Below are 12,299 nucleotides of genomic sequence, written 5' to 3'. Positions count from 1 at the left end.
TGCTGGTTAAGTTTTTTTTTTTTTTTTTTTTTTGTAAGTCTCTAATTCTTACCAAGGCATAACAGAAATATAGTGAAATGTTATAATAATTTATTTTAAAATGTAATTTATTCATGTGATGTCAAAGCTGAATTTTCAACAGCCATTACTACAGTCTTTAGTGTCACATGATCCTTCAGAAATCATTCTAAAAAGCCCAAGAAACATTTCTTATTATTATCAATGTTGAAAATAGTTGTGCTGCTTAATATTGTTGTGGAACCCATGACACTTTTTTTTAAGATTCTTTGATTAATAGAAAGTTTAAAAGAACATCATTTATCTGAAACATAATTTTTTTTTTTGCTAAAGTAGTTACTGTCATTGTTGCGATCAATTTAATGCATCCTTGCTGAATAAAAGTATTAAATTATTTTTTTTAAATCTTACTGACCCCAAACTTTTGAATGGTAGTGTATATATTTGGTTCTTGGGCCACGCCCACACTGAGGCTGCGCTCACTGAGGCAGACTGCTCTCACTGTGAGAGCATAAGTCTCACGCAGCGCTTTGATCTGCCGGTGTGTTTACACATGAGGATCAGCACCCTCGTCTACGAGCAGTTTGATCTTTTTAGGCAGATCAGAGGAGAATGCTGTCACTGATGATTCTATATCACTGACAGCTTCAGATTTGGAGGATTGGGCATGCTCCGGAGAGGATCCTGACACCCTTCTCCCAAATAGATTATTACGGGCCGATGGAGAGCGAACTGATTCACATTCTCACCAGGCTGTGGAGAATCTCAGCACAAAATGTTTGGCTCCGGAAGAGCCTGCCCGTGCCATTTAGACGAATGATGCCCACTGGTCTGTCATCAACGAATCTCCCGCTAGAGACCGGTGCCATTTTTCCCGGAAGTTCACGATGAACTTACCAAGGCGTGGCACGCACCTACTCGGCACGTGTCCACTTTTCTATTCCTGCTGCCCTCACCTCTGTTGACGGCATTAGAGTAAGAGGATATGGCAAGTTCCTCTTTGAGAAGAGGCTTTCGCTGCACACCTCTACCCGCCATCTGCCCGACAGATTTGCAAAGCACTTCACTGCAGCGCATAAGTCGTCACAGGTTATGCACCACTTCCTGCCTAAGTGCTTCAGCCCCGTAGAATGAGGTTACTTGCTTCAGTTCGCTCGCAGGCCATCTCACTTCAGAGGCATTATTCAAAATTCAGTACAGGACAATAGTGCTCATGTTCTCCGGTCTGAAGTGCAAAATCTGCTTGCAGAAGGAAGCATGGAAACGGTTCCTCTAGCGAACAGCGAGTCAGGCTTTTACAGCTTACTTCTTCGTTCCCAAAAAAATGGCGGGCTCAGGCATCTGAAACGTGCACTTAAGAATTGCCCATTCAAGATGCTGACTTGGAAGCAGATCCTCAGACAATATGCCCCGCGTAGGGCTGCACGATAAATCGCATGCGATATTTAACGCGCATCTTATGAACCGGCTTTCCGACAAGATGCGCATTAAATATCGCATGCGATTTATCGTGCAGCCCTAGCCCCGGGGATTGGTTTTTTTAATTGGTGGATCTGAAAGACATTTATTTTCACATCCAGATAGCCCCTCATCGCAGACTGCTCTTGAGATTCACGTTTGAGGGGGTGACTGTCTCTGGCCCTACGCACTTTAAGAAGTGCACAGACGCCGCTCTTTTACCCTCTGAGACAGATGGAAATCTGCATTATGAATTACCTAGACCATTGGCTGGTCTTAGCCAGATCGGAACAGGATCTCATCGCTCACAGGTTGCTGCTGCTCAGCCACCTGGACCGGCTTGTGCTAATAATTAATTTAGCCAAGAGCTCTCTGTCTCCCAGCGAGTAGTCTTCATGGGGACAGTTATTGATTCTGCCCAGATGCGGGCATGGATTACACCGGAACGCTCTCTCACTGTTCAGCGGCGTCATTCAAACTGGGTACTTCACGTCCCCTCAGCTCTTTCCAGAGGATGCTCGGCCTGATATCGTCCACGTCCTTTGTGATTCCTCTTGGAATGCTTCACATGTGGCCCCTCCAGTTTTGGTTCAAAGCCTATGTTCATGTACCGGGCAGACTGAACCAAGGGGCAGACATGCTGTCCAGGGACAATGTGGCTCCAGGAGAATGGAGACTACATCCCCAAATGGTTCAAATCATCTAGTCTGTTTTCGGCAGGGCAGAGGTGGACCTCTTCCCCACAGAAGACAACTTTCACTGCCCAACTTATTTTTTCGAAGCAGCGAGATGCCTTCCCCCTGGTTGCCCTGCTTCCTCAGGTTATCAGACGGGTCAGGGAAGTCAGATGCTCAGTCCTCTTGGTGGCCCCACTCTGGAGGAATCAAGATGTGGTTCCCCAAGTTGATTCAGCTGCTATTGGCATATATTAATGAGGAAGGACCTTATCTCGCAAGCGAAGGGCATGACTTGGCATCCCCGGCCAGAGCTGTGGAGCCTTCATGTTTGGCCCCTTGACAGGAGCCTTTGCAGCTCCCCATGAGTGTAACTAATACCATTTTAGAGGCTACAGCTCCGTCTACAAGACGTCTTTACGCCCTTAAATAGTCAGTCTTTCTGACTGGTGTGCAGCATTGAACCAGGACCCATCATCGTGCGACATGTCCTACATGCTAACCTTTTTACAAGAGCTGCTGGACAAGGGGTGCACCCCTTCCATGTTCAAAGTATATGTGGCAGCCATCACGGTGAATCATTATCTCGTGGCTGGCCTGTCAGTCAGCAGAAAGGACCTAGTCGTTAAGTTTCTGAGGGGAACTCGGAGATTGAGTCTGCCTCGGCCTCATACTGTGCCGACTTGGGACTTATGTATAGTCCTCAGAGCCCTGCAAAGTCCTCCTTTTGAGCCGCTCCAGTCGGCCGACTTGCGGCCCCTGACGCTTAAGAGAGCCCTCTTTCTGGCTTTAGCGTCGGTCAAGCGAGTGGGTGACCTGCAAGCACTGTCAGTCAGTGCTTTCTGTCTTTAGTTTAGGCATAACGACTGCAGAGTCATCCTCAAACCGAGACACGGCTATGTAGGGCTGCACGATAAATCGAAATGGAATCGAGAATGCAATTCGATAGAAGCTGCGATTGTCATGCGTATCTTTCAGTGAAGCACGGTTCTGTGATCAGCAGTAAATCTCCATCCAAAGGCCAGAGGGCGCTCTCGCGCTGAAACTCCAAATACGCCTCGCAGAAGAAACCCAGGACTGCAGCTGAATAAACAGAAGATTCAACTGCTTTCAATGATTCAACGTGACTAATAAACACACGACTACGGCAATATACGGTTTATCTGAGTTCTTATTATTATAATTTTCATTCAAATAAAGTATATTTATAATGCAATGCCTTTATCACTGCTTAAATACTATGAAATATGTTGCGTGGCTTATTCTGTGTAAGAAGCCACATCATCTCACAGAAGGATTTATTTCAAACACTCGACTGCCGTTATGAAGTGAGTTTGGAGTAAAAATATGTTATTAAATGTGGTATTTTCACATGCTTTCAGATGGAGCAGCATTTACTTCACAGAGCCGTAGTTCACTGAGAAGCTATGCAAACAGCTGTCATTATCGCGAACGATTTCATAATCGCGCAATAATTGCGATTTTTTTTTTGCATAACTTGTCAGTGAACTACGGCTATGTGTAGTAAATTCTGCTCCATCTGAAAGCACGTGATGATGATTTCCTGCTGATTACAGAACCGGCTTTACTAACAAAATGCGCATGACAATCGCATTCGATTAATCGTGCAGCCCTACGGCTATGTGCCAAAAGTGCTTTCCACTCTGTTCAGAGCACAAGTCATCCCCCTCCTAGCACTCCCCAATTTAGAAGGTGAGCAGGGTCCTCATTATTGGCTCATGCTTACATAGCAGTCGGCTCCTCCCCTTTTGGCGGGTTGAAGCGCTATTGGTTCGTGCAGTTACACGAACGTGAACAAATCAGGCTTCAGTATCAGAGTAAACAGTAGTTTCCCCATAAGCGTCAGCGACGCAATGCTCCTTCCCTTAACTCAGGGAACCGAGATTACGTTAGAAATCTGAGCAATCATAAAAATGTATTTGATTGTCTACAATGCTCAACGCTGCAGAAACCGGTGTTTTCTGTCACGGAACAGGCTGCGCTCCAGACTATGCCCCAGAGCACGTCGACGTTAATTTTTAAAAATAAAAAACTAGACAAGTTGTGCTCTGAGGTAGGCCTGCTATTTATTTTTATGTCAGATGAAAAACATGCAGATCTTCAAAGCATATATAAGGATTCAGTGTGTGTTAATTATTTAAGTGAAAATATTTTGTGTAGGCCTATTTTATTATTTTTATTTATATTATTTTTATTCTTTTTTCTTTGTTCTCAGAAGCAGTGCAGGTGTATTTTTATTGGGTCACAGACACTCGTCCATTCTGTTATTTATTTAATACTAATTTAATATTCAAATCTTATCAGTTAACGGTTAATGTTCATATAACGAGCGGCGGTTGTCGGTCTGGAAAATTAACCGAAATGAGCATCCCTTAAGCATATTTCAAAAAGTACTATTCATTTTTCAGTGTAAAACTTTTCAAATGAAGGGGGGGAAATGAGTATGACTTTATATGACTCATACTGCAAACAAATAACATCTTAAATTGGTGTGAAATCAACTCTAATCCCTGTTGATTAAGGGTAAAGGTTATATGAAGACATACTGGCTGAAGGGAAAGAGAGATCTCTCATTTAAGACCCCAGCAGAGCTCAGATACAGCAATGAGCAGAAAGACTCAGAAGACAGAAGCTCAAATGGGTGAGTTTGGAAAAGCACAACTCAAAACGCAACACTATGTGATCCACCCAGCTGAAAAGACCAGAATTCTAACAGGTGGACAAAAAATAACTGGTAAAACTGGTTGACAAGCTTAATAGTTGACTAAGGAACTTTTGCTAGTCCAAAAGGCCTACTGGGAACACTAGCATACCAACAAATACAAAACACAACATATGCAGATCTTCTTAGCAAGCACTTAATATAAGATGGCCTAACATAAATGCGCATTTAAAATTTTCTGCAGTTTAAAATGAACTATTTTGATGCCTGAAACATGATAATATGACTTACCTGCCAATCATTTGAGCAGGCCACAACCTTGCACTTTTCAATCCATCATGTTTTTTTTATGTTCTCCAGAAAAAAATCCTAATAAATAGTCTTAACAGTTGTGCTTGTGTCTTCTTCCATCTTCAATGCCTTTTCTCCTTAGTTCCACGAGCACCAACAGCAAACATTCCCCATCAAACATGAACACCCCCAATGAGGAGCAGGCTGAGGGCAAACCCACTCCCACTGACTTGCCCCCTGACACCCTGCCAGCACTAGAGGGCGCTACAGACCCAAACACATTCAATGAGTCCCAGGACAAAGAAAAGGTTAAAAAGACAAAGAATAGCAAAGGAGGGAAGGCAGAGAACGCTTCTGTTAATGCGCAGGAAAGCACTCCCCCTGCTGGCAGCCAGGAGAATGCAGCTCCAGAGCTAAACGACAAAAAGCACAGTTTCAGAAGCCAGTACTCAAGATTACCAGCTAACCTCCCTATGCGAAGCACAGCCTGCAATCTGCTGTGAATAGCCAGGAGAGATTGATAAAATAGTGTTTATTACATCACATATAGATCAGATCAGTTCTGCATTTGTGGCAGCAAATTGTGGGATTAAATCTGGTGAATAAATGTGAATGAACAATCTGGCTGTGGAAAATAAATCATGTTTTTCATGCTTCACACTTCATTTAGATGTGCCATAAAACACATGTAACCAAATTATATTGAAAATAAAAGAGGACATCCAAAGCCTGGGTATCAAACAGAAAGTGCAGTTTGGCTGCTGCAGTACTTCCTCATTAAAAAGTTTAACTGTATTTGAATGTTTTATTAATATTAACATGTGATATGTTAAAATCTATCTATATTGAGTATATTAGCATGTACAGTTACAACATTCATGTTAAACTTTAGAGAGATTAACTATGATACAAGTGCTGAATCCCTGTATTCATTCAGTTACTGTGACAACAAAGAGTTTGTTGTACCTCTTATATGTTAAATGTGATTGTTTACAGCTTACACTTGACTTTATTGTTTGATGAGCACTGTAATATTGCAGTGAAACACATACTTTGCTCAAGTAAGAGCGAACACATCAGATAAAACCAAGTGACCTAAATAAAACATGTGAACACACGCACACCCAAAGACAGACACCTACATTTAGACAGGCCTACACACACACACACACACACACACGTAAACACAGATATACAAGATAAACCAGGAAACACACACTAGCATGATATTCTTACCACTTAGCAAACTATCTCTGTCTCTTAAGCCACAAATAAAATTTGCTGATATTACTTCAAACTCTGCTTAGAGACAAGAAAGGAATAACATAAATGATATAAAAAGAAAATGTAACAGAAATCTTTTTAGAAAATTTTTTTACCAGATTAAGGCAGTCATAACATTTACATTATCACAAATATCGCAAAACACATTAAATTCATTAAACTGTAGCTAACTGGATATTCATTGCTTCATCTCTGAAACCCATTACACACTTGCACACACACACAACATGTCAGATATCATTCAGCGATAAAGAGGAAGCCATCAGGAAACCACTTAAGCGACACTTCCTGACTGTTGTCTTGGAGACAAGCTTAATTCTTACTTTGCCTGAATGGTCTTAGCTTTGCAGAAAAACACAAATGTCATGTTTTCAATTTCAGTCTCATACAAATGGAGGAGAAAACTACTGTAACTTGAGAATTCAGCTGAGGTGATGGATCTAAGCAATATTACAGATTGTAAACAAAACTTTCACAAATCAAGCCAGATGCATCGATTCATTTTGTAGTCTTTATGCATTAGAGCTTAAGTCCAGATGGTTTCCATTCAGATACCAGAGAGATAAGCAGCCTTTTTTAGTATAGACATTACCAATGCACAGACATTAGCCCTGAGGGTGACTTTCTATTACACAGGACCAATTCATTGTACAGCAGTTTCTAATGTTAGTGACTAAACAATGAAGTTTACAAAAGAAAAGGGCAAATAAAGTGCTGTTATCACCCAGCTTTCCATCAATGACAGACTTCACTTCTCTGTTTGTGTTTACAATCTGTGTTTGCATAGTGTTTGGAAGCCACACTAAAATAAAATGGAATATATAACATGATTGGCTGCCTAAGAACATAATATGTTCAGTTATAAAAGGATGTTTGTGTACAAAGATGTTTCCTTCATTAAGAGCATTTTTAGCCTTGTGGCCTTTTAGAAATAAACTTTATTATACATTTTTCACACTTTTAACTTGTCTACTAACAATATTTTAAGATACATGCATCATTGGAGAATTTTAAGAATACAAACTTCTAATATATATATATATATATATATATATATATATATATTAGGAGGAAAACATCCCCTAATGCCTCCAGTAAACAAACCAAAGGTGATTTTTAAAGCTTTAAAATTTAATATTTTTAGGGTGCATTTACATATGTTAAAACTGTCAAACAATTAAAACTATAAAGGAATTTGATGAGAAGCAATAAAATAGAATTAAATTAAATAAATGATGACACCACTGAAAAAAAGTTAATATAATAGCTTCATAATATAAAGAAAAAGAGCTAAACCTTGCTTAAAGTAAAAATCAACTGCTGGTACATAAATATCAAACAAAAAATCTGTGAACCATGCAGTTGTAAGCAAAGCAATTCAGTAATCCAATTAGCATAAAATCAATGAAATATCTGTATGTTTTTGATGTGTAAACAAATAGCTGTCCTAGCCATGCAAAGTGAGAATATTATTCAACTGAAAATGAATTCATGGTTTTGTAAGCAGTAAAAAAAAATGGGAACACTGATCAGAAAGCAGCAGCAGCAACAACAACACATATATATATATATAGTGATTAGTATTCAGTCCTTAAATCTGATTGTCTGAGTGGCATTTCAAGAGTCTTTTTGCTTGTCTGTTTGTGCAATTCCAGACCAGAAAATAGAACTCAATTAAATATCATAGTTTGGACCATTAATGATTTTGTTAAATAAGAAACACAGTTAAGTGAGAAACATAGCAGTGTCAGTGATGACAGTGGCTGCATACCAGATCACAAAGAGACTAAAACCTCCTTTTTCACTGTGCCGCATCCTGGATTACTGCTGAATTCTTTACAAGGGTTGCACTTGTTAGGGCAAGCAGACACACCATGTCAGCAGCTAACACACTGACAGGGTGGAGAGAGAAAGAGATGAGAGAGAGAAGCACACTCAGGGGTGTGTCTTATACATTTAGCTCCTCAAGGAAGTACAAGTCAAATTATCTTTTTACAGTAGTGTGAGCACAAGACAGAGTTTGTAGAGGAGTTTTCTTTGATTTCAGCTGTCTGAGGAGATTATTTCATCACTCGCGCGCTGGATTTCAACCACCTGATCTAAGCGCAGAGGAAGGACAGAGCGTTTGAACAGAAGAGGGAGAGTGAACGAGAGAGAAGCCAGGTGAGTTTGTCTTGGTCTTGACCTCTGTGCCCTCTCCTCCATCATCTCAGAGAGCGCTGTGATCATGTACACATGAGATGATGTTACTTTAGTTGATTAAAAGCATAGCAAACTCTTCCAGGTGTTGTTAAAATAAAATAAAAAAAGATGCCAGTATTCTGTTTTAACAGCAAGAGAAACTTTAATTTTATAGATTTGTTTTGTTTATTAGTGTATGCTTAGGAAATATGGAGGTTTGTAGACAATAATGTCAAGTTTAAACTTGTTTTCTGTTCAACCACTCCCATGTTAAACATCTAAAACACACTGGGATAGTTGATCTTCCATCCGGTGGACCTTTTATAAACAACCGTGTCCAGTCTTCCTTTATAAGCCAGCAATATGAAGAAAACACCATCTGCTGAAATAAAGAGTGTGATGTCTCATATTCAGGGTCAACCATGTCCTAAGCTCTGTGAACTCAGGCTTTGGATAGTTGATGTGAGCCTTTTTGTAGCAGCATGTGTCAGAAGAAATTAGCTGTTGTGGGTTTAACTGAAAAAAGGGGCTAAAAGCTGTGCCTAACAGCCCAGAGTTTCACTTCCTTTATGACCAGGTTTAACCATTGTTTGGTCATATTAAAAAAACAACTTCTCAGGCTGAGTTGAAAGAGTCGCACACATGCATATGAGTCACACACATGCTAACTTTACAAAGAAAACAACACTGGACTTTTACCACATGCAAAGAATGAAAATGGCAGTAAATAAACAGTGAAAAAACAGGCAGTATTGGGTAATAAGGAGAGTTTTGCACAATACCTGACATCATCACATACTCAGACCTTACTATTCAGGTGATGTGGGGAGATATTGAAGAGGAAACACATGGCACACTGAGAACAAGCACCAAACACATGTTTGCTCGCGTATGTCTGTGTAGACGGGCATAGGAATGATTTAAAACTGGGTAGACACATTAACGCATGATTCTTTAATGATTTTCTTTAAGCAATGATGATTAAAGCCTGTTATTAGAGAAAGCCAGGTTGAAAAGCCCAGCATGCGTTGTGTTTTGGATGCTGGCATATGTGGTCTGATGTCCTATCAGGCTTCTAAACTAGCTTAACCAGCTGGCATACTTCAGTCAACAAGCTTAATTGAAAGATCATGTAGAATTACATTTTTTTTTTTTTTTTTATGAGGAACATCATCATAAACCAGCTTGGAAATCTGTGGCGGTTTAAAGATAGTCTAGGTAGGGTTCTCTTTGCTGAAATCTTAAACCAGCCTAAGCTGGTTTTAGAGGGGGTTTGGGCACTGAGAGACCAGCTGTAGACCTAAAATAGATCTAAAATAGTTTAACACCAGTAAACCTGGATTAAGCAGGAGTTTTTTTCAGCAGGACTGACTTTCTCGTCATCTATCACTTTAATTTAGCCAAGAGTCATTCAGAAACAAACTGCTCCCACTCACTCACTCACTTCAAAACAGTACTTTCCACACTCTCATTTTATATACATTTATCGTAAAAGTCACGTTTGACCCTTCTGAAAAGACACAACAACAGTAGGCTGCCAAATCCTGTGCAACAGGTTTTGACCCATCTCTTCTGTGCTGTCACTTGGGCTTGTGCTGTGAGTTGCTGCTTGTAATGACAGGGTGACTACTGTGGTCTTTAGGATGGAGGAACAACATGATTCTTCATATCCTGTAAATCCCCTGGGCTTTACATACATGTGAACACACACACACACACACACAGATCCTCAGGCTTTGCGCTGAAGTCATCTGAGGAATGCTAAATATTTACCTTGTCTGTGAAAAACCTTTCAATCAGGAGAGTGGATGCAGATGGCCATGTCAGCTAATTCTAAGTGAAGAGGTATAACATTAATGAATTTGCTTGACCTTAGATTGCCTTAGATGTTTTTTGAAGTTAGAACTAAAAGTCAGTCGTAATCAAATTAATGTAAAGTTGCTCATGTCTCATCTTGTCAGGTATGAATGAGCTCAGTATGGGCCTCAAAAAATCTATGAGCACAATGATTTGTTTTAAAATAATTTAATTGATAATTTTACTTATTACATAAAAAAATGATTTATTTAATAATATTATTTAATAAATTGTAATAAATAATACATTTTAATCAAATAATATTAAATCATTAATCATGTAAAATGATTAATATTAATTACAATTATTAATATATTTTATTTTATTAGTGTTTTATAAAAAAAAAAATCAAATTTTTTTAACATTTATTTTCTTTCTTTTAATTATTCTAATTTCTTTTATTTAATCATTTTATTAAATAAAACAGATCATATTAACTCTTACCTGATGCTCATGATTGACTGTACACACATGTTGTTTCTTATTTAAAAAAATAAATAAATAATATTATATATGTGACCCTGGACCACAAAACCTGTCATAAGGGTCAATTTTTCGAAATTGAGATTTATACAAGCTGAATAAATAAGCTTTCCATTGATGTATGGTTTGTTAGGACAATATTTGGCCGAGATACAACTATTTGAAAATCTGGAATCTGACGGTGCAAAAAAATCTAAATATTGAGAAAATCACCCTTAAAGTTATCCAAATGAAGTTCTTAGCAATGCATATTACTAATCAAAAATTAAGTTTTAATATATTTACAGTAGGAAATTTACAAAATATCTTCATGGAACATGATCTTTACTTAATATCCTAATGATTTTTGGTATAAAATAAAAATCAATCATTTTGACCCATACAATGTATTTTTGGTTATTGCTACAAATATACCCCAGCAACTTAAGACTGGTTTTGTGGTCCAGGGTCACATATTATATTTGAGTATGTTTTGAGGTACTGTAGAAAACTGAAAAGAAACCCCTTAAAAAAAGGAATTATCAAACCCAGTATAAGCCTGATCTGATCAGATGTTTAAGAACATATTTTAAGTCAGCAGAAGCAACTTCCAAACAAATTTTATATTTATTTTCTAAAAAAAAAGAAATAAAGTTGCATCTAAATAGCCACATATTGTGAAACATTTAACATCAGATCAGTTTTGCACTATTTAGATTAATTAGAGTAAATGAGAAGTTGTGTGTTAAAGGGGTCATATGATGCGATTTCAAATTTTCCTTTCTCTTTGGAGTGTTACAAGCTGATCAGATCCCTAAAGTTGCAAAGACTAAAGTCTCAAACCCAAAGAGATATTCTTTATAAAAGTTAAGACTAGTCCACGCGTACCTAAAATGCCTCGTTCTAACACGCCTCCACATGTCTACGTCACTGTGTGGGAAGATTTGCATAACACCGCCCAAATGTTTAATTTAATTTAATTTATGCATTTAGCAGATGCTTTTGTCCAAAGCGACTTACAGTGCATTCAGGCTATACATTTTTTTACCAGTATGTGTGTTCCTTGGGAATTGAACCCACAACCTTTTTCGTTGCTAACGCAATACTCTACCACTGAGCCACAGGAACACAGGAAAAATGTTCACACAAAGAAAGAAGGCGTAACTTTATCATGTTGTGAAGACGCTGTGTGTTTCGTTGCGAAAGCAAAAATACTTTGTTTGGCCTTCCAAAAGAGGACACGACTAGAAATCAGTGGTTAAGTTGTATTTACAACACTGTTCCAGAACAGTTCAACCCAAATATTCAGATGTGTGCTGAGCATTTTATGGAGGACTGTTTCCTGATCCTGGTAGAGTAGACTACAATGCCGGCTGTTCTGACTCACAGAC

The 12,299-nt window shown here is 38.8% G+C and overlaps 2 protein-coding genes across 3 annotated transcripts in view; both read left to right on the top strand.

The window, feature by feature from the left end:
• LOC107663441 (soluble guanylate cyclase 88E-like) overlaps positions 1 to 5,627 on the top strand; it is a 16,086-nt gene extending 10,459 nt beyond the window's left edge. Inside the window, exons 18-19 of the mRNA XM_016453683.1 lie at positions 4,694 to 4,812; positions 5,267 to 5,627. Coding sequence (XP_016309169.1) covers positions 4,694 to 4,812; positions 5,267 to 5,627 — 480 coding nt within the window. The remainder of the gene's footprint in view (positions 1 to 4,693; positions 4,813 to 5,266) is intronic.
• A 2,725-nt stretch (positions 5,628 to 8,352) lies between these two features.
• Positions 8,353 to 12,299, top strand: part of LOC107663392 (tumor necrosis factor, alpha-induced protein 8-like protein 2 B) — a 7,914-nt gene continuing 3,967 nt past the window's right edge. For both annotated transcript variants that reach the window (XM_016453606.1, XM_016453616.1), the window contains exon 1: positions 8,353 to 8,571. The gene's annotated coding sequence lies outside the window, so the exon portion shown is untranslated. The remainder of the gene's footprint in view (positions 8,572 to 12,299) is intronic.

This window comes from Sinocyclocheilus anshuiensis, unplaced genomic scaffold (assembly GCF_001515605.1).
Source record: "Sinocyclocheilus anshuiensis isolate Anshui unplaced genomic scaffold, SAMN03320099.WGS_v1.1 scaffold3274, whole genome shotgun sequence".
NCBI classification, from domain to species: Eukaryota; Metazoa; Chordata; class Actinopteri; order Cypriniformes; family Cyprinidae; genus Sinocyclocheilus; species Sinocyclocheilus anshuiensis.
This window is presented reverse-complemented; position numbering and strand designations above follow the sequence as displayed.